This window comes from Oncorhynchus masou, chromosome 30 (assembly GCF_036934945.1).
Source record: "Oncorhynchus masou masou isolate Uvic2021 chromosome 30, UVic_Omas_1.1, whole genome shotgun sequence".
NCBI lineage: Eukaryota > Metazoa > Chordata > Actinopteri > Salmoniformes > Salmonidae > Oncorhynchus > Oncorhynchus masou.
This window is the reverse complement of record NC_088241.1, coordinates 719,099-742,789: the sequence shown is the minus strand read 5'-3', so window position 1 is coordinate 742,789 and position 23,691 is coordinate 719,099. Positions and strand designations below refer to the sequence as shown.

The window sequence follows — 23,691 nt, the reverse complement described above, 5'->3', positions numbered from 1 at the left end:
ATGTAGTTTTTGGGTGTAGTTTTCCTTTAAAGGCCCAGTGCTGTCAAAAACTAGATTTCCCTGTGCTTTATATATTTCCACACTATCAGGTTGGAATAACATAGTACACAAAATAACTGCACTACACTGCATTTGCACTCTGTTCATCGCTCTGCATTTAGATATATTCATACTCATACTGTAAAATTGTACATCTACTGTATGTCATCTGTATACCAACTTATATATTTCCACACTATGAGATAATAAAGGTGATTCTAAAATTGTGAAAATTATGATAATGCCCTTTTAGTGTAAGAGCTGTTTGAAAAGCCCGCCCGGAAATTTCTGCCTGCTTTGGTGGGATGGCGTTTTGGCCTGCCTGGTGACATCACCAGGCATACATTGGTTTATTGACCAATAAGAAAGAGTTCAAAAACTCTCTGACAATAACAGCTAGTTTTCAGTTTTCCCGCAAAATTCTTGCTTGAGAAATTGCTCTTCACTAACCAGTAATTTTTATTTTTTAAATTACAATTTTAATTGAAAACAATCACAGTAAGGTACTTAATTCTAACCCAGAAATTATTTGATATTGCGATAAAAATAGCTGCATTGGACCTTTAATGATGAGAGGAATTATTTTTGAAATGATCATGAGATGTGGCCTTCCAAACTGTCTCTGTGCTATGCTCATGCTACTGGAAGTGCCTGAGGTATTTAAAAGGACCAAAGAGTTCCTGAATGTTTTGTTTACCTTAACTGTAGGTAATATGTTGAGTGATATACACACACACACACACACACACAGCTGAGGGTTGGGGCTCAAGCACTAACAGTATATTGATACAAACCACGTTCCTGTTTCTCCGTTGCACTGAATTAACTGACCTCTGCCTGGGTATGTACTGTATGTATGCATTACTTTTTTCCTTATGTAAACAGGCATCATTAATAAAGATGTTTTATTTGAATATTTGGGCTCATGACATGATTCAATCACTTTGATTTGTCAGTTTAATCACACTAAACAACTTTCATATTCAATAAAACATTTTCCAAGTTTACATTGTCAGTCAAGTCAAAACTATAATTTTCCTACTGTAAAGTGGGTTACATCATTTTCACTACTTTAAGGCATTAAAACAGCTTCCTTTCATTCTGTTGAATTAAATGCAGCGCTTGTCTTTTATCCCTTTTCTATCATTTACAACAAAAAAACATGCTGAAAATCTCAAGACTGTCTGAAAGGTATTAACACAACGGCCGTGTTCGAGAGCATCAAAACCGTGATGTATCATGGGTATATTGTGACAGGAATGTTCATTATTACAGACATCTCCTACATAAAATGGCATATTGCATAGGGTGGCAGCCTATGGATCTGGCATAGGAGTGGTAGAGCTATTCAGCAGCTTTTGAAGTCTAAAAAGTCCGGTCAATTAGGGAGCTATTCAATCAAAACCCCAAACCAGATCTCTGGGGACAGACTAAAATAAGGACACAGCAAAAAGGCACATTATAATTTACTTGGGTTTCCTTCCGTCTCACCCAAACACCGTTTCATTGATCATATCCAGCCAAATGCATAATCCTCTACTGATGTGCAAAACATAAAAACAATCATTTTTCTTGCCCTGGAAACTGGAAAACAGTTTTGATTGAGTAGGGCCCTTATATAATACCCATGAGGCCTGAGGTGAGACGGTAGTCAAAGACAACATGACCCGTTTCTCTGTTTCTCAATTTCACAGCTACGACGACAGTTACGTTCTAAAAGAGTCATTTCAACCAACCAAGAACATCTAAGCCTCAGTCACTCTTCTGGAAAAGCCAATCAATATAGAAAAAGAATACTATTCATGAATCACTCATGACCAGGGACAGGTGACGCGATGCTACGCTGGTCACTGCAGAGTGGAAGTGTATGGTGACGGCGAGTTAGGATGTGTATGTTAGCTTAGCGGTGTACAGTGCTATTCATGAATCACTAATGACCAGGGACAGGTGACGCGATGCTACGTTGGTCACTGCAGAGGGGAAGTGTATGGTGACGGCGAGTTAGGATGTGTATGTTAGCTTAGCGGTGTACAGTGCATGGCATGGGTTAACACTAAATGTTTCTCACAACATAAAAACAGACGAAATCTAAACAGAATCCCCGATCTACCTGCTACATAAAATCACAGAGAATGATTCACTAAGTGCAAAATTAACTAATTTGTTGAGCTGCATTTAAACAAATAATACATTTTTCTTTTTTAAATGTAGAAAACAATAAATGTGCCTTTGCATTGATCTGTGCAGAACTAAACTATTATTGACTACCATCTACAAACTGTGTGTGTGTGTGTGTGTGTGTGTGTGTGTGTGTGTGTGTGTGTGTGTGTGTGTGTGTGTGTGTGTGTTAGAGCTGAGCTGTGGTAGCGAGATGTAACATCTCATGTAGGGAGGAAACCAGGTTCTGGAACAGTGCCTCTGCATCCGTCTCTCGACTGGTCTTCCACGCTGTACAGGAAGCCACAATCCTGAAACAGGAAGTACAAGTCTGATACTGGACACTTGTAGAGGTTTAAAAAAATCTGTCCATCATAGAGAGGACGGAACAACACAACTGCACTTTCTAACCACTACTATTAAACTTCACCCTTGACCTCACCTTGACCCCACTAACTAGATGACACTGAAAACAGCTGGAATAGTAACTGTTATCTGACCCAGAATGCATTGTCCAGAGTCCAGGACCTAAAGCACCAACATTTATCTAGAGGTATCTACTCAGAAGGATATCTAAACACCATCACTCTACCTACAGTATTATGTCATCAGAAAGACAGGGGGAAGGAGAGGGTACCAAATAATTTTACATCCTCTCGTCTACCTAAAATGTAGTTTATTTTAGTAATGCACTCATGTGTTGTAGGTTGGAGCTAGGTGGTAATGTGTGTGTGTTTACTGGTCAAACTGTGGATGATGTTGCGTGGGGTCAGTGTGTGTGTGTGTGTGTGTGTGTGTGTGTGTGTGTGTGTGTGTGTGTGTGTGTGTGTGTGTGTGTGTGTGTGTGTGTGCGTGCGTGCGTGTTTACTGGTCAAACTGTGGATGATGTTACGTGAGGTCAGTGTGTGTGTGTGTGTTTACTGGTCAAACTGTAGATGATTATGTGTGGGGTCAGTGTGTGTGTGTGTGTGTGTTCACTGGTCAAACTGTAGATGATTATGTGTGGGGTCAGTGTGTGTGTGTGTGTGTGTATGTTTGTGTGTGTGTGTGTGTGTGTTTACTGGTCAAACTATGGATGATGTTGTGTGGGGTCAGTGTGTGTGTGTGTGTGTGTGTGTGTGTGTGTGTTTACTGGTCAAACTGTGGATGATGTTGTGTGGGGTCAGTGTGTGTGTGTGTGTGTGTGTGTTTACTGGTCAAACTGTGGATGATGTTGCGTTGGGTCAGTGTGTGTGTGTGTGTGTGTGTGTGTGTGTGTGTGTGTGTGTGTGTGTGTGTGCGTGCGTGCGTGTTTACTGGTCAAACTGTGGATGATGTTACGTGAGGTCAGTGTGTGTGTGTGTGTTTACTGGTCAAACTGTAGATGATTATGTGTGGGGTCAGTGTGTGTGTGTGTGTGTGTGTTCACTGGTCAAACTGTAGATGATTATGTGTGGGGTCAGTGTGTGTGTGTGTGTGTGTATGTTTGTGTGTGTTTACTGGTCAAACTATGGATGATGTTGTGTGGGGTCAGTGTGTGTGTGTGTGTGTGTGTGTGTGTGTGTGTGTGTGTGTGTGTGTGTGTGTGTGTGTGTTTACTGGTCAAACTGTGGATGATGTTGTGTGGGGTCAGTGTGTGTGTGTGTGTGTTCACTGGTCAAACTGTGGATGATGTTGCGAGAGGTCAGTGTGTGTGTGTGTGTGTTTACTGGTCAAACTGTCGATGATTATGTGTGGGGTCAGTGTGTGTGTGTGTGTGTGTTCACTGGTCAAACTGTAGATGAATATGTGTGGGGTCAGTGTGTGTGTGTGTGTGTGTGTCTATGTTTGTGTGTGTGTGTGTGTTTACTGGTCAAACTATGGATGATGTTGTGTGTGTGTGTGTGTTAACTGGTCAAACTGTGGATGATGTTGCGTGGGGTCAGTGTGTGGGTGTGTGTGTGTTCACTGGTCAAACTATGGATGATGTTGTGTGTGTGTGTGTGTTAACTGGTCAAACTGTGGATGATGTTGTGTGGGGTCAGTGTGTGTGTGTGTGTGTTTACTTGTCAAACTGTGGATGATGTTGCGTGGGGTCAGTGTGTGGGTGTGTAATAGCCCACCTGTCGTCTCCGATGCGGTAGAAGAACCCGTAGCCATGGTGCACCATGGGAGCAACCGCTCCCAGGACTGTGGTGTAGCCAACCAGACTGGTGGACAGGGTAAAGTTACCGCCCCCACCACTGGAGAGAGAATACACACAAATTACACACACCATAAACACACACACACACACACACACACACACACACACACACACACACACACACACACAAACACACCTCTTGGAATACAGTGGATCAGTGAAAAGGTCTGGCATAGGAAGTCCCTCCTCCTTGGCGATCAGGTACAGGCCCAGGAGATGTCTGTCAAAACCTTTTCCGTTCTGTGCCTCAGCCATCAGTTTGTTATGCTTGTTGAAGGCCAGCAGAAGGGCTTTCCTCTTAGCCTCAGCCTGGGAGACATCCAGAAAGTCAGAGTGTAAGTATCCTGGTCGCCAGATTTACATGTATGGCATGACAATATATGAAGAACTAATCGTTTACTGGATACACACACACTCTCACACTTACGCTGGCTGCAGGGAGGAGCATGGTATGGCACCAGTTCTGTGCCTCCAGGGTACAGGGCCTCATGGTCTCAGTCCTGCCGTGGTAGAACCTTCTGGTCATCGCTGTCTCATAGCAACTACCTAACCTGGGAGGGGGGATTATCATCAATCATCAGTTATGGAGAGAATATTGGGGAGGAAGTATGGATGAATTTGATGGATAGATGGATGGGCGGGTGGGTGGGTGGATGAATGTTGGGTGGATGGATGGATTAATTGGATGGATAGTGGAAGGGGGGCCAGCTCCAAGCATAAGAGACATAAGCCGTTGCTTAGGGCCCCAGGCCGCTAGGGCGCCCTCAACCTCACCACAAATTATTATTATTTGATAGTTAGAATAGTAGAATACACCAGTTGCAAGGTCGAAATGTGGTTCTACACCAGTAATTTCTCTCTTGTTATGCTCTGGCAGTCAATCAATTCACCATGTCTTCTAACATTTCTTAAATTGGTAAGTTAGTCTTGCCAGCTATCTAAACTTGTAATCATGGCTGAACCCCGACCAGGGTTAGTCACTCACTCTATCATCATTAACATGGCATAAGTCATGGCAAAATGTGTAGAATTACAAGAAATTCGTTTTAAAACTGAAAATAATGTCTCTCCACCCCATGGCCTAGTTTATGCCCCAACGAAATCTCGCTTAGGGCCCCCAAAAGGCTAGAGCCGGCCCTGGCTGGATGGATGGTATTACCTCCCATGCTGTCTGTAATAAGCCAGCTGAAGGGCCAGTTGTATGAAGGTGTCTGGGTGGAGCTTCCTCTGTTTGATGGCTGCTTTCCCAAACGAGGTGAATGCATAACACACCACCTGCAAGTCCTGAGTCTGGAGACACACACACAGGTGTCTGTCAAACCAAATATCACACAGATTAGAGTTGTGTGTGTGTGGTGGGGAGTGTAAGGGCCTGTGAGGGTGTGTTTGTGATGAACACAACACCTGCAATGGTCCAATCTGACGACCAGGGAGATGCACAGAGTTATGAATGTGTGTGTGTATGTGTGTGTGTGTGTGTGTGTGTGTGTGTGTGTGTGTGTGTGTGTGTGTGTGTGTGTGTGTGTGTGTGTGTGTGTGTGCTCACAGTCTCAAAGTACTGTTGCTTGGCATGTGCAACGTCACTCCTGACTCTGTCATCCACAGTGAAGACCATCTCTTCAGGAAGAGGCATAGGCCGCACCGTCTCAGAGCCCTACATAGACACACACAATACAAATGATACTGTTGCTTACTCACAGTGAAATGAACCTGTTTATTACCTGATACATGGCAGCATAATAGAGAGCCACCTTATCCTGTTGTTCTCAGGTGTGAGCTACGGCGTAAAATCTTCTAAATAGAACCAGAGTGTAGTTTTATGCTGAGCCGGCATGCTTACGCCCAGGCGCCCAGGGTGTCTCACACTCAGCAATACTTATGCGTCCGGTTTAGCAGGCCAGTAAGACACTTATAATTAAGGACAAACAAGATATATAGTCACTGAAAATAAGTTCAATAGAAACAGTATTTACCTTCCACTTGCCGTCTGTAGCTTTGAGCTGCTGATCCACATAGTAACAGTGAGTTACCAGCACCATGGCATCGTAGGGGGCATGCTGCAACACACACCAGCAATTACCATATATAGGAGCACAGTCACAACAAAACATCATTACACTACTGCTAACAGAGGAGCAATCATCTCTCTCTACAAAACAGTAACACACGTCACAATTGGATCCGAAGGTTCCGTCGGCGAAGGAGAGGGAGTTGTAGGACTTGTCTCCCCAGCGGATGGTGGGGTCTCCTGTCAGCGCTTCCCGGGTCACCTGGGGGCAAAGGCCAAAGGTCAGATTATACCATACTAAGGATGGTATGGATGCCTGTGGTGTGTGTGTGTGTGTACGTACCGGTGTGTAGTTCTCTGAAGTAGCGTAGGGTTTAGCATCGTCCAGTGAGACCACAAACAGACTGCTCTGAATGGTCTCTAAGATGGTCTTATTGGCTGGATCTATACCTATCAGATACTCCCTGGCCTACAGACACAGAGAGAGGGAGAGAGCGATGTTTAGGGCATGGTGACGTCCATTCTATACAGCCAACTTCACACACACCTTAGCCCAGAGTGTCCTCTCCTCTGAGGTGAGAGCGGCGACACCATCTCCTGCTGGCTCCCCTTCACAACACTGCTTCACATGGGTCAGCTGCCTACACACACACACACACACACACACACACACACACACACACACACACACACACACACACACACACACACACACACACACACACACACACACACACACACACACACACACATAAATACTTGCAAATATATGCAGATACACACAAATATACCTAAATATCCACCGGCCAGAATACCTGAGCAGCTCTGGAGGGGTAAGAATGTGTCCGTCACACACTGCATCAAACGAGAAGAAACGCCCCTTACACATCACCACCACGTGGGAGGGGCATGGACCCTCACTCTCTACAACACACACAGAAAAAACATCAATACATACAGCACCAGTCAAAAGTTTGGACACACCTACTAATTCCAGGGTTTTACTTTATTTTTTACAATATTCTACATTGTAGAATAATAGTAAAGACATCAAAACTACGTAATAACACATATGGAATCATGCAGTAACCAAAAAAGTGTTAAACAAATCAACCTATATTTTACATTTGAGATTCTTCAAAGTAGCCACTGTCATGCCCTGACCTTAGAGAGCCGTTTATTCTCTATTTTGGTTAGGTCAGGGTGTGACTAGGGTGGGTACTCTAGTTTATTTTATTTCTATGTTGGCCTGGTATGGTTCCCAATTAGAGTTTTGTGGGATCTTGATTTTGTGTAGTGCCTGTGAACACTGCATTTACTTCACGTTTCGTTTGTTCGGTATTGTTTTTGGTGAGTTTAATTTATTAAAACCTGTAGAACTATTTGCAAGCATCGCCTTGGTCCAGTTATTCTGACAACGATCGTGACAGCCACTCTTTGCCTTGATGGCAGTTTTGCACACTCTTGGCATTCTCTCAACCAGCTTCACCTGGAATGCTTATCCAACATTTTTTTAAGAAGTTCCCACATATGCTGAGCACTTGTTGGCTGCTTTTCCTTCACTTTGCGTTCCAACTGATCCCAAACCATCTCAATTGGGTTAGGTCGGGTGATTGTGGAGGCCAGGTCATCTGATGCAGCACTCCATCACTCTCCTTATTCAAATAGCCATTATTTTGGGTCATTGTCCTTTTGAAAAACAAATTATAGTCAAACCAGATGAGATGGCTTATCGATGCAGAATGCTATGGTAGCCATGCTGGTTAAGTGTGCCTTGAATTCTAAATAAATCTCTGAGTGTCACCAGCATAGCACCCCCACACAATCACACCTCCTCCTCCATGCTTCACGGTGGGAACCCCACATGCAGAGATCATCTGTTCACCTAATCTCCATGTCACAAAGACACCAAAACTGCCCCATCAGACCAAAGGACAGATTTTCACCAGTTTTATGTCCATTGCTCGTTGTTCTCTGCCCAAGCAAGTCTCTTCTTATTATTGGTGTCCTTTAGTAGTGGTTTATTTGCAGCAATTCGACCATGAAGACCTGATTCAGACAGTCTCCTCTGAACAGTTGATGTTGAGATGTGTCTGTTACTTGAACTCTGTGAAGCACTTATTTGGGCTGCATTTTCTGAGGCTGGTAACTCTAATGAACTTATCCTCTGCAGCAGAGGTAACTCTGGGTCTTAATTTCCTGTGGCGGCCCTCATGAGAGCCAGTTTCATCATAGCGCTTAATGTTTTTTGTGACTGCACTTGAAGAAACGTTCAATGTTCTTGAAATTTTCCAGATTGACTGACCTTCATGTCTTAAAGTAATCAATATATACACACACACACACACACACACACACACACACACACACACACACACACACACACACACACCTAAATAAGTAAGAGTACGACACACAAAAACAAACCACAAACATCATATTGCATGGCGGTGTCAGTGGGGGGGGGGGGGCAACTACCTGTCTTGAAGTAGTTGATGATGGTATCCTTGGTGACTCCAGGAACTTTACATGTACAGAAAAGCATTCTGAACTGGTCCATATCCAACACCACATTACCAGCTTTATGAGGGTCCAGCCTCTCCCTGTCGGGGACCACACAGTCAGAGAGTGTGTACTGAACGTGTGTATTCAGGGATACACAAGGTACGTACGTATACACCGTCCAACTAAATGCTTAGTAGCAGGTTCCTTCTCAACAATGAAACAACAATAAGAAATAAAATATAATAATATGAACATAAAGTAACTGGCTCAGTAGAATAGAATAAATATTTTAAACAACTATAATACAGGAAGAATTTATAGTTAAATAAAAACACGTGTTTTGGGAAGAGGGGGATTGGAGGGCAAGTGTTTACATTGTGCATTATTTAGCAATCGGAAGAGTCTGGTGCAGTAGTTGTGATGTGTGTGTAACCTTAATACATATACACGGAGTGTACAAAACATTAGGAACACCTTCCTAATATTGAGTTGCACCCCCCTTTTGCCCTCAGAACAGCCTCAATTCGTTGAAGCATGGACTCTACAAGGTGTCGAAAGCGTTCCACAGGGATGCTGGCCTATGTTGACTCCCTGTTCAAAAAGCACTTAAATATTTTATCTATGCCCATTCAACCTCTGAATGACACACACACACAATCCATGTCTCAATTTTCTCAAGGTTTAAAATCATTATTTAACCTGTCTCCTCCCCTTCATATACACTGATTGAACTGGATTTAACAGGTGACATCAATAAGTGATTATAGCTTTCACCTGGATTCACCTGGTCAGTCTATGTCATGGAAAAACCATGTTTTGTACACTCAATGTGAGTATCTTACGTGCGAAGCAGGTCCCAGTACTGCAGAGTGTGCCACATGCTTATGCTGGTCCTCTGTAGCTGTACTCCCTCTGTAGGGGGCCAGCAGTGCTCTAGGTAGGGTGCAGGACCTCCGAAGTTCACATTCAACTGGGAGGGGTAACGCAATTCCAGATAGGCTGCATCCAACCACCACTCCTCCAACTGCAGGAAAACACACAGAATAAAGATGAAACAATGCAGGGAGACACCATAATGACTGCAGTATTAAAAACACTCAAAGATTCCCTTTCGCCGTTGCTCAGGGTCGAGCACGGTGTGTGACCAGTTCCCACAGGTTCTAGCTGTGCAGTGTGTTGAGTGTAGAGATCGACTGATTAATCGGAAAGGCCGATTAATTTGGGCCGATTTCAAGTTTTCATAACAATTGGTAATCAGCATTTTTGGACACCGATCATGGCTGATTACATTGCCCTCCACGAGGAGACTGGGTGGCAGGCTGACTACCTGCTATGCGAGTGCAGCAAGGAGCCAAGGTAAGGTGCTAGCTAGTAAGGTGCGAGCTAGCATTAAACCTATCTTAACATAATCACTAGTTAACTACACATGGTTGATGATATTACTAGTTTATCTAGCTTGTCCTGCTTTGCATATAATCGATGCGGTGCCTGTTAATTTATCATTGAATCACAGCCTACTTCGCCAAATGGGTGATTTAACAAGCGCATTTGCGGAAAAAGCATCATCGTTGCTCCAATGTAACTAACCATAAACATCAACGCCTTTCTTAAAATCAATACACAAGTATATATTTTTAAAACTGCATATTTAGTTAATATTGCCTGCAAACATTAATTTATTTTAACTAGGGAAATTGTGTCACTTCTCTTGCGTTCAGTGCAACAGAGTCAGGGTATATGCAGCAGTTTGGGCCGCCTGGCTCGTTGCGAACTGTGTGAAAACCATTTCTTCCTAACAAAGACAGCCAACTTCGCCAAACGAGGGATGATTTAACAAAGGCGGATTTGTAAAAAAAGCACAATCGTTGCACGAATGTACCTAACCATAAACATCAATGCCTTTCTTAAAATCAATACACAGAAGTATATATTTTTAAACCTGCATATTTAGTAAAAAGAAATTAATGTTCGATAAAATACGGAATGGTTCCGTATTTCACTGAAAGAATAAACGTTTTGTTTTCTAAATGATAGTTTCATGAATTGACAATATTAATGACCTAAGGCTCGTATTTCTGTGTGTTATTATATTATAATTAAGTCTATGATTTGATAGTGCAGTCTGACTGAGCGGTAGTAGGCAGCAGCAAGCTCGTAGGCATTCATTCAAACAATGCTTCAAGCATTGCGAAGCTCTGTTTATGACTTCAAGCCTATCAACTCCCGAGATTTGGCTGGCAATACTAAAGTACCTATTAGAACATCCAATAGTCAAAGGTATATAAAATACAAATGGTATAGAGAGAAATAGAGAAATAGTCCTACAATAACTACAACCTAAAACTTCTTACCTGGGAATATTGAAGACTCATGTTAAAAGGAACCACCAGCTTTCTTATGTTGTCATGTTCTGAGCAAGGAACTTAAACGTTAGCTTTCTTACATGAGACATATTGCACTTTTTCTTTCTTCTCCAACACTTTGTTTTTGCATTATTTAATTAAACCAAATGAAACATGTTTCATTATTTATTTGAGACTAAATAGATTTTATTGATGTATTATATTAAGTTAAAATAAAAAAGTGTTCATTGTTCATTCATATTGTTGTAATTGTCATTATTACAAATATATATATATATATATATATATATATATAAAAATCGGCCTATTAATTGGTATCGTTTTTTTTTGGGCCTCCAATAATCGGTATCGGCGTTGAAAAATCATATCCGGGCGACCTCTAGTTGAGTGTGTGTACCCAGTTCCTGCGTGTCCTGGCTCTCTGCAGTAGTTTTTGGTGCAGGTCTTTGCCGATGCCCTCTCCAAACCTCTTCACTACGGCTGCAGTCACCTGGTACTCCTCCTCTGTAGCAAACGGCCGCACTGGAAAATACACACAGACATTTCAGTAACTAGACACATTTTCATCCAGGGTCCATGCTAATGGCGCTTCTCTGTCTCACATGCAGCTGGCATCTCACCTGCATCCAGGTACTTGGCGAGGCTCCCCTCTAGAGACGGTACAGGGAGAGGAGGCAGGCTATGCTGGTACTGGAACGTCCGCTCAGTGGGGACGTCTGACACCTGGTTGGTCATGTCACCTACAGCACCAAAACACCTAGTTAGCTATGTTGTCACCTACTATACCAAAACACCTGGTTAGCCATGTTGTCACCTACAATACCAAAACACCTGGTTAGCCATGTCGTCACCTACAATACCAAAACACCTGGTTAGCCATGTTGTCACCTACAATACCAAAACACCTGGTTAGCCATGTCGTCACCTACAATACCAAAACACCTGGTTAGCCATGTCGTCACCTACAATACCAAAACACCTGGTTAGCCATGTCGACACCTACAATACCAAAACACCTGGTTAGCCATGTCGTCACCTACAATACCAAAACACCTGGTTAGCCATGTTGTCACCTACAATACCAAAACACCTGGTTAGCCATGTCGTCACCTACAATACCAAAACACCTGGTTAGCCATGTTGTCACCTACAATATGAAAAAAATGGTTAGCCATGTTGTCACCTACAATACCAAAACACCTGGTTAGCCATGTTGTCACCTACAATACCAAAACACCTGGTTAGCCATGTTGTAACCTACAATAGCAAAACACCTGGTTAGCCATGTTGTAACCTACAATAGAAAGACACCTGGTTAGCCATGTTGTAACCTACAATAGAAAGACACCTGGTTAGCCATGTTGTCACCTACAATACCAAAACACCTGGTTAGCCATGTTGTCACCTACAATACCAAAACACCTGGTTAGCCATGTCGTCACCTACAATACCAAAACACCTGGTTAGTCATGTTGTCACCTACAATATGAAAAAAATGGTTAGCCATGTTGTCACCTACAATACCAAAACACCTGGTTAGCCATGTTGTCACCTACAATACCAAAACACCTGGTTAGCCATGTTGTCACCTACAATACCAAAACACCTGGTTAGCCATGTTGTCACCTACAATACCAAAACACCTGGTTAGCCATGTTGTAACCTACAATAGCAAAACACCTGGTTAGCCATGTTGTAACCTACAATAGAAAGACACCTGGTTAGCCATGTTGTAACCTACAATAGAAAGACACCTGGTTAGCCATGTTGTCACCTACAATACCAAAACACCTGGTTAGCCATGTTGTCACCTACAATACCAAAACACCTGGTTAGCCATGTCGTCACCTACAATACCAAAACACCTGGTTAGTCATGTTGTCACCTACAATATGAAAAAAATGGTTAGCCATGTTGTCACCTACAATACCAAAACACCTGGTTAGCCATGTTGTCACCTACAATACCAAAACACCTGGTTAGCCATGTTGTCACCTACAATACCAAAACACCTGGTTAGCCATGTTGTCACCTACAATACCAAAACACCTGGTTAGCCATGTTGTAACCTACAATAGCAAAACACCTGGTTAGCCATGTTGTAACCTACAATAGAAAGACACCTGGTTAGCCATGTTGTAACCTACAACACTGTAAAATACATTTCCAGGTGAACAAAAGAGGAGAGCAGTCGCAGATGAAGACAATTTAGAATCAATCCTGTTTATTACAAGTTGCAACAGGGAGATACCACCCAGCATAGAAAATGTCTAACTGTCAGAGAAAAGGTCTAACTGGCCTCTTGGAGACAGTCCTTTAATGTCCTAATCAGACAGCACCAAATGTTCTGGAAACAGCAGCCAAGAGGCTTGTAGGAAGTCAAAACAAAAAGGCAACAACTTTGTCAGCTTCTACTGAATCACAGTGTCCACAGGATGTCATCAATACCATACAACACTGAAATATCAGCGTGTCCTCCAGTCTGGCATTATGCACTATCGACAAATAGGAGAATAATCCATATTTTTTTATGTTTTATTTTAATTTTGCCTTTATTTAACTAGGCAAGTCCATTAAGAACAAATTATTATTTACAATGACGGCCTACCAAAAGACAAAAGGCCTCCTGCGGGGACCGGAGATAAAACAATTAAAATAATAATAATAATTCAGCATCATGTCTATTGACCATCAACCCGCACCTTGAATGTCACAAAACAGAAAATCCAATATGCTAACCATTGTGTAGATTACTCTAAACTAAATATTAACTTCGGTCATCCTAGATTTCCCCATTACAAGCACCAAAACACCTGGTTTGCCATGTTGTCCTCTACAGCACCAAAAACGTGTTTAGCCATGTTGTCCCCTACAGCACCAAAACACCTGGTTAGCCATGTTGTCCCCTACAGCACCCAAAAACCTGGTTAGCCATGTTGTCACCTACACCACCCAAAAACCTGGTTAGCCATGTTGTCACCTACAGCACCAAAACACCTGGTTAGCCATGTTGTCCCCTACAGCACCCAAAAACCTGGTTAGCCATGTTGTCACCTACACCACCCAAAAACCTGGTTAGCCATGTTGTCCCCTACAGCACCAAAACACCTGGTTAGCCATGTTGTCCCCTACAGCACCAAAACACCTGGTTAGCCATGTTGTCCTCTATAGCACCAAAACACCTGGTTAGCCATGTTGTCACCTACACCACCCAAAAACCTGGTTAGCCATGTTGTCCCCTACAGCACCAAAACACCTGGTTAGCCATGTTGTCCCCTATAGCACCAAAACACCTGGTTAGCCATGTTGTCCCCTACAGCACCAAAACACCTGGTTAGCCATGTTGTCCTCTATAGCACCAAAACACCTGGTTAGCCATGTGGTCACCTACACCACCCAAAAACCTAGTTAGCCATGTTGTCACCTACACCACCAACGCACTTGGTTAGCTATGTTGTCACCTACATTACCAAAACACCTGGTTAGCCATGTTGTCACCTACACCACCCAAAAACCTAGTTAGCCATGTTGTCACCTACACCACCAAAACACCTGGTTAGCCATGTTGTCACCTACACCACCAACACACTTGGTTAGCTATGTTGTCACCTACATTACCAAAACACCTGGTTAGCCATAGACCTACTGTCCCCTAGCCTGGTAGACTCTAGGAATCCAAGTGTGGACTGGACAATCCTCCACTTTTGTCTAACTTTTAGATTTAAAAAATATATATCTTGGATCTTGGACCATGCTAACTGTACAGGAGAGTGGGGTAAGTTGAGACATTTTTCAAGGGAAATATAGTATTCTTTCTAAAAAATATATATATTTCAGGATGTTGTGTATCCCTGGAAATAATCAGAATTAATGTAAACAGTTTTGAAAACATAGCTTGTCACACAAGAAGTGGTCTCTTGGCACCACATACCATGGGGTAAGTTGAGCTGCAGGACACGGTGAATTAAATAAAGCGCCTTCAAATTTCTGTACTGAATGAAGTAACACCACTACCTTTTAAAACCATGTCTATCTTTATTTTCTAACGCATCTTTTTTAAAAGCTTTTAATTACTTTAAGCACATTTTTAAGCTGCAAAATTGAACTTTTTGGGCAACCTAACCAAATTTAATGTGAGTTCTGTCATTCTCATTCAAAGCAAGTCTAAGAAGCAGTAGATATGTTCTATGTGAGCTATTTCTATGCTTCCCATTCTTAAGTTTAGTTGTTGCGTCTTTTACCTTCGGTTTTGTACACCAGCTTCAAACAGCTGAAAATACAATATTTTGGTTATTGAAAATATTTCACAGTGGTTTAGATGGTACATTGATTCTCTATAACCGACACACTCAACTCTGGACCTTGAAGCCAGTTCCAGTGCATTTTTTCATTGCAAGATGGCGCCGGCAGATGGTCGCCTCGCTTCGAGTCCTTAGGAAACTATGCAGTATTTTGTTTTTTTAATGTATTACAAGCATTTTGCTACACTCGCATTAACATCTGCATGTGACCAATTAAATTTGATTTGATCAAGGACTGATTTGTGTAATACATGTATCACTAGCCACTTTAAACTATGCCACTTTATGTTTATATACCCTACATTACTCATCTCATATGTATATACTGTACTCTATACCATCTCCTGCATCTTGCCTATGCCGTTCTGTACCATCACTCATTCATATATCTTTATGTACATATTCTTTATCCCTTTACACTTGTGCGTATAAGGTAGTAGTTGTGGAATTGTTAGGTTAGATTACTTGTTGGTTATTACTGCATTGTCGGAACTAGAAGCACAAGAATTTCCCTACATTCGCATTAACATCTGCTAACAATGTGTATGTGACAAATAAAATTGGATTTGATTTGATTTAGCCCTGGAACATCAGGTGGGTGCAATTCATTATCAGGTAGAACAGAAAACCAGTAAGCTCCAGATCTTGTAGGGTAAGAGTTTAATACCACTGCTCTACACACTGAGTACACAAAACATTAGGAACACCTTCTTAATATTGAGTTGCACCCCATATTTGCCCTCAGAAGAGCCTCACTTCATTGGGGAATGGACTCCACAAGGTGTCGAAAGCGTTCAACAGAGTTGCTGGCCCATGTTGACTCCAATGCTTTGTCAAGTTGACTGGACGTGCTTTGGATAGTGGACCACTCTTGATACAGACGGGAAACTGTTGAGCGTTAAAAACCCAGGAGCGTTGCAGTTCTTTTTTGTATATTTTGATATTGTCTCAAAGCTACAACTTTCCAACAGGCTCGGGAGAGGCGAAGGTGGAGTCATGCGTTCTCCAAAAAAATCACCTGCCTAACATCATTCCTTAACCAATGTGTCGGGGGAAACACTGTTCAACTGGCAACCAGTGTCGGCCCGCAGACACCCGGCCCACCACAAGGAGTTGCTAGAGCGCGATGAGACAAGTAAAGCCCCACCGGCCAAACCCTCCCCTGACCCGGACGACGCTGTCGTCCTATGGGAGTCCCAGGAATGAACCCGGGTCTGTAGTAACGCCTCAGACCGCTGCGCCACTTGGGAAGCCCTAGTGTTGCAGTTCTTGACATACTACTACCATACCCCATTCAAAGGCCATTAAATATTTTGTCTTTATTATTCATTACAATATTTTGTTGAGGTTTAGGGTTTAGTGAATGATTTGTCCCAAATACAATTTTTTAAATATTTAGGACTAACTTATTCCTCGCCACCGATTCTGAAACTAACTGTAGCTCTTTGTTAAGTGTTGCAGTCACTGTAGTAGCTGACATGTATAAGGGTAAGGGAAAGGGGGATACCTAGTCAGTTGTACAACTGAATGCACACAACTGAAATGTGTCTTCCGCATTTAACCCAAGCCCTCTGAATCTGAGAGGCGCAGGGGGCTGCCTTAAATCAACATCCGGGGAACAGTGCTTTGCTCAGGGGCAAAATGACAGATTTTTACCTTGTCAGCTCGGGGATTTGATCCAGCAACCTTCCAGTTACTGGCCCAACACTCTAACCACTAGGCTACCTGCCATAGTGTTCAGTCATCCGCATACATAGACACATTGGCATGTCGTTGGTAAAGATTGAAAAAAGTAAAGGGCCTAGACAGCTGCCCTGGAGAATCCCTGATTCTACCTGGATTATGTTGGAGAGGACTACACCCTTGGTGTTCGGTTATCCACATTACAGCAGGGGGTGTAAAGCCATAACACATACATTTTTCCAGATGCAGACTATGATCAATAACGTCAAAAGCCACACTAAAGTCTAACAAAACAGTCCCCACAAACTTTTTATTATACATGTATCACAGCCAATCATCAGTCATGTGCTGTGTTTCCCAATAAGCATGCTGAAAGTCTGTTGTCAATTTGTTTACTGTAAAATAGTCTTGCATCTGGTCAAACACTGTAAAAAAAAAAGCCTTTGCTCTTAAGAACTCAGTGATGACATCACAGCTATCACAAGCTGGCAGAGTGTTTAGTTCATTATCAAGTGCAGCTGGCAACCTACTGCTGTGAATACAAATCTCAGTTTTGGCCATTATTTTCTTTCTGGCCAATTTATTCATCACTGTGCGTGAAAACCAAAACTGTAAGTAATGTATATGTTTTCACCTTGTTTTACTGACAAAGTTGTCAATAGTTAAAGAATATTTTTGTAATTATTACAGCATTATGGGTCTCGTTTTTATGCTAGCTATCTAACATTCTTAGCTACATTTTGTTAGCTGGTTAGTCTGATGTTGCTAGCCACTTGTATTTTCGTTTCAGTCATTGGTTTAGTATAACAGATGAGAGCTGGATATCTTGTTTGTTATTGCTAAATGAATGTACACTATTTTAGTATTGATGCCATTGTATTCATATTTATTATTTCCAGATCACATCTTGTATGGGATAAATGGACAATTAATTGTATAATTCCAGCTGAGTGATTTAGCACAGAATTGCAAACATTGTTCATCTCCAATCAACATTAAAGAACCCTAAACTGAGGAACTGTCTTTCTCACCGTTTCTCTAATAAGAGTACAATCTCCATAACACTAACCTACTCAATCAATGTATACATTCCAGAGGCATCAACCTCTAATTCGAAAACAAAAAAATCTCAAAGTGTACTAAGGGTTGGTAACAGGCTGATTGGTCAGCTATTTGACCCAGTAAAGGGGGCTTTAGTATTTTTGGGAAGCAGAATGACTTTTGCTTTGTGGAATTCAAAATGACAATGCTTGACTGTGTTTGTTGTTGGCATGTCATGCCTAAGTTTGCTAATATTGCCAATGAAAAAAACTATTAAAGTAGTTGGCAATATCAGAGGGTTCATCTGATTCAATGAATGATGAATGCTGAGTTTGCATTTTTATAGAACAATCTTTAAATTATTTACTTTGATTTACATACAAGCATCATGAAACCTCCCCAAAAATGTATGACTTGATGAAATTCCAGTTTTTTGGACCTAACGTTAAGTTCCTTACAACTTTTTCCATATTTGGTCAAATGATAAATGTTTATGGTTTCCTACCTACCCCTTTGGATCAATGTACCCCAATCTCCCCTACTACAGTACAGCCATTATCTACAAAGATAGTTGTAGAATTTGTAGCTGGGCAATTCCATTGTAACGGAATTACTCTGAGACTCAGGTTTTTCACTTTAAAATGTATGCCAAACAAAAACCATTGATTTCAAAGTTTAACAAACCATACAACCAAATCTAAGTATCAGAGTAATTCCACATAAACATGTAATTGCCCAGCTAGCTAGACTCGCAGGCCAGATGCAACTTTTATTATTCGAGATCAAATTCCATCTTTTCCGAGGCGGCGCAGCCTTGTACCAATCGCATTAATAAGCACGTTTATAGCACAATTTCTCAGCAATTGATGACCATATAAATCCTGGCTAGATAACCATATGATGAAACATAGCTAACAAGTCAGTTCTACTTACTGCAGAAACAAGTGCACTAGCTAGCTATACAATAGTTGGCCCCTTGCATTGTTTTCACGGCTCGAATGTAGGTACGTTTCAGTTTGCAGTCCGATCGAAGCAGCTTAATCCCACAAACATGACAAGCAAACTCACCTTAGAATTTTGTGATATTCTGCGAATTCCGATATGTGAAAAGTTGTTTTCGCTCGACCATTCAAAATAAAAAATAATGTTGCGGCTATTTTCTAGACTAGATTGTAGAGGAAGGCGCTTGCGGTAGTTTGTGTTGTTGCTCCGCTCGTGGGGTATGCAGCGCTTCTCATCACCTTTCACCCAGTAAGTGGTCATGGCTAGAAAGGCTACAGCTTTTGTCAAAAGTGTATTTATTTTGTCATTTGAGCTAACTCTGACCTTTTTCCAAATCTTAACCTAATTATCCTAACGTGCTACGTTATTTATCCTAACATGCTGTGTAAATTCTCCTAACCTGCTACGAAAAGTCAAATTTGACAAAAGCTGTATCCCATCTAGTCAACCCCAGTTAGCGGGCTGCCAACACCCGGAAGAGTGGAGTGGTGATATTATTACACGTGACTTGGCTTTATTCATACTTCATGGATATCTATTGTGAGACTGCTAAAACACTCCTCTTAAAATAGTTGTTTGATCTTTACACGAGGCCAGATGTGCATGCATTCTTGTACGGTTGCACTTTTAGATGGTGCATTGTCAGCATTAGATCCTGGTGCATTACCTGCCATGACTGTGTATATGAAACATCACACAAACTGTGATCAGTGATGATCAAGGCACCATGCAGATTAAAGAAACAGCATCACTTTAAGGCTGCGTTACACATTTAATGCGCAATGGGTTGTACCATAACTGTGTATTAGTACTAAACAAATTATAATAATAAATATATATATAAAGGCTTCATAATTCATAAAGGTCACGTTAACTGACTGATATTATCTCATAGAATAAAACATATTAGATCTCCTAATCCAACATTTCGGTGTATATTCAAAAAAAACATTCTTTCCCTATTAGAAATGGCCAACAAAGACAAAGACAGAAAATGCTAACTAATTTCTGTTTTTAAGGACTACAAGCTGGCTAGCTCTATATGCAACTGGATTTCCAGCAAAGTTTCTCATTGGTTGTTGAAAATAACATAAATATTTTCTGTGACAACATTTGAAGCCTTGAAAATAGAATTTGAATTATAGTCTAAAATAGTCTAAAGCAAACATGTACCTGTTAGCGAGGCAAGTTGTTGTATTTTAAAGCTTAAAGCCAGACTCAGTAAGTCTCATTTACATCATTTGTGATTATGGAGTTCATAAATACATTTTGACTATCTACACCATTTTTTTGAGCACTCTCGTTTGAGCGTGCCAGAGCAGAGAATAACTGATGAATTTACAAAGGCACCCGTTGAATATGACAGGTGTCAGTAAACGTTGGCAAAAAAACAATAAAATTGTTGCTAGCAGCACAGTTAGTCACTCATGTTGCAATTGTGGTGGGAACCATGGAATGTCCAACAAGGGTGAAAGAGAATGAGGTGTCTGAAGTCAGGGCTATCCAGAGCATTTCATATGCAGCGGCTGTTAAAAGGTTTGAGGGTTCGAATGGTGCTCCTGAAGTGTCCACGGTGGTGGATAGGCCTTCACTGAAGGCTGCAGGGGTTTCCTTTCAACAGCAGGACCCAGATATGTTAAAGGTTAAGAAGGTGGACCTTGTGGCCTTTATAGCCAATGTTGATTAATGGCACTGCCAAGGTGGAGAGGAAGTCCAGGAAAATAGATATCACTGTCGCTGCGGTGGAGACTTCTCGTGGGGGAGATGCATGGAGTATTGTCACAAGCCTTACTTCCCTCTCAGGTCATCCAGCCTGAGAAGGGAGATATTCAGATTCGAAGGAAGGGATATTGGTTGTCAATGTTCTTTTGATTGTTTTATTTTGGGGTGGATTAAGTTAGTGTTTCCTATCACTTATGGGTAGTATTTTTACCTTGTTTTTCTCAACCCTGTCCAGTTGGTGGCGGTAATACATCTTTTTGGGTTGTAGTCTGCCATAAAACCCACAGAAGAATAAGAAGAATTTACAGTCACTAAACACCATACCCAAACTGGACGTGCGTCCGCTATCGATGGGCATTCCGGCTCTTTTTGGCTCGGCTCACCAAAAAGAGACGGCTCTTTAAGCTCCCAAACGGCTCTTCAAAAAAAATATGTTTTGTAGTTTTTCAAGTCAAACCGTTTACGATAGTTTGACTATGATTGGTGTTAAAACAGTTCTAATTAAATTATTAAATGAATTCATACTCTACCTTAACCACAATCTATTTTAAAAATGCATTGGTTTGTTATGAAAAAGAATGCTATTAAACATTTGCATTGAAAGTATAACTTTTTAATATATATAAACAAAGTGCATATTAATCTAACCATTCAAAATGAATACAATCTGAACAGCATATTAGAATATTGCACCACATCAAAGAAAAATAAATAATGTCCAAAACTGCAGCATTAAAACATTAAACTGGTCCCTCTTTTCTCTCTCTTCTTTACTGCCATGTTATAACCAGCAGCACCATATTTAGCTTTTATGAGAGATTTGCATTCAGAAATGCAAACTGCCTCACTTTCGAGGGGCTGATGCGGTTTCTTCTCTCAGTAATTATTTGTCCCGTTTTCGAGAAGACCCTCTCAGAGGGAACGGATGTGGCCACTATGCAGAGTCTCCCTGTCATGACTTTAGATAGCCGTGGGTAGACAGAGGCCTTGTTCTTCCACCAGCTCAGAAGATCTGCACATCTTTGGAGGAGGGGCTCCTCCATATAAGACCGGACCTCCATTATGGCATCTGCTGAGGGATTCCTTCGTGCTGCATCCTCAGTTACTCTCTCGTCAAACAGCATCCAAACAGCAGACGTTTGTGGCACTACTGCTGGTGCTTCTGCTCCATCTGATCCCTCTTCTTCCTGTTGCCCTGGTGCCTGAGCCAGCTGACTGCTGGGGCTGTCCCTCCCTGCTGCTGAGGTTATTCTTTGAAGAGCCGCATCAATCGCTCTGGCATTTCCGAAGGCTAACTTCTTAAACCTGGGGTCAAGTGCAGTGGTTTCTGATAGCACGTGATTATATTCCATTCTGTGGAACTTTCTGTCCATTGATGAACATAAGGTTCTGTCACATGTCCTGTGGTTACATTTGCCTCTCTCTGGTGGCTGTCTGTGATTCGCTGCAGACCCTTACACATGAGTATAATTTTTGAGCCTGTCGCATAGCTGAAAAGAGAGAACAGTAACTTATTAGTTCAGGTTCATGTTTTGTCTACTGATACTACATTGTCTTTTACTGCTCATATACAGTGGGGAGAACAAGTATTTGATACACTGCCGATTTTGCAGGTTTTCCTACTTACAAAGCATGTAGAGGTCTGTAATTCTTATCATAGGTACACTTCAACTGTGAGAGACGGAATCTAAAACAAAAATCCAGAGAATCACATTGTATGATTTTTAAGTAATTAATTTGCATTTTATTGCATGACATAAGTATTTGATACATCAGAAAAGCAGAACTTAATATTTGGTAAAGAAAACTTTGTTTGCAATTACAGAGATCATACGTTTCCTGTAGTTCTTGACCAGGTTTGCACACACTGTACCAGGGATTTTGGCCCACTCCTCCATACAGACCTTCTCCAGATCCTTCAGGTTTCGGGGCTGTCGCTGGGCAATACGTACTTTCAGCTCCCTCCAAAGATTTTCTATTGGGTTCAGGTCTGGAGACTGGCTAGGCCACTCCAGGACCTTGTGATGCTTCTTACAGAGCCACTCCTTAGTTGCCCTGGCTGTGTGTTTCGGGTCGTTGTCATGCTGGAAGACTCAGCCACGACCCATCTTCAATACTCTTACTGAGGGAAGGAGGTTGTTGGCCAAGATCTCGCGATACATGGCCCCATCCATCCTACCCTCAATATGGTGCAGTCGTCCTGTCCCCTTTGCAGAAAAGCATCTCCGAAGAATGATGTTTCCACCTCCATGCTTCACGGTTGGGATGGTATTCTTGGGGTTGTACTCATCCTTCTTCTTCCTCCAAACACGGCGAGTGGAGTTTTGACCAAAAAGCTGTATTTTTGTCTCATCAGACCACATGACCTTCTCCCATTCCTCCTCTGGATCATCCAGATGGTCATTGGCAAACTTCAGACGGGCCTGGACATGCACTGGCTTGAGCAGGGGGACCTTGCATGCGCTGCAGGATTTGAATCCATGACGGCGTAGTGTGTTACTAATGGTTTTCTTTGAGACTGTGGTCCCAGCTCTCTTCAGGTCATTGACCAGGTCCTGCCATGTAGTTCTGGGCAGATCCCTCACCTTCCTCATGATCATTGATGCCCCACGAGGTGAGATCTTGCATGGAGCCCCAGACCGAGGGTCATCTTGAACTTCCATTTTCTAATAATTGCGCCAACAGTTGTTGCCTTCTCACCAAGCT

At 42.0% G+C, this 23,691-nt stretch overlaps 1 protein-coding gene across 1 annotated transcript; it reads right to left on the bottom strand.

The window, feature by feature from the left end:
• Window positions 1–495: 495 nt before the first annotated feature.
• LOC135521736 (peroxisomal carnitine O-octanoyltransferase-like) lies at window positions 496–19,700 on the bottom strand. The gene is made up of 16 exons (XM_064947424.1): window positions 19,330–19,700; window positions 11,857–11,976; window positions 11,634–11,758; window positions 9,716–9,897; window positions 8,847–8,971; window positions 7,184–7,292; window positions 6,916–7,009; window positions 6,712–6,837; window positions 6,529–6,630; window positions 6,334–6,417; window positions 5,907–6,014; window positions 5,520–5,650; window positions 4,788–4,911; window positions 4,497–4,669; window positions 4,278–4,397; window positions 496–2,507 (listed from the first exon to the last, which is right to left on the bottom strand). Exons 2-16 carry the CDS (start codon window positions 11,969–11,971, stop codon window positions 2,387–2,389), a joined length of 1,839 nt encoding a protein of 612 aa, XP_064803496.1. The 5' UTR covers window positions 11,972–11,976; window positions 19,330–19,700; the 3' UTR covers window positions 496–2,386.
• Between the last annotated feature and the right edge of the window lie 3,991 nt (window positions 19,701–23,691).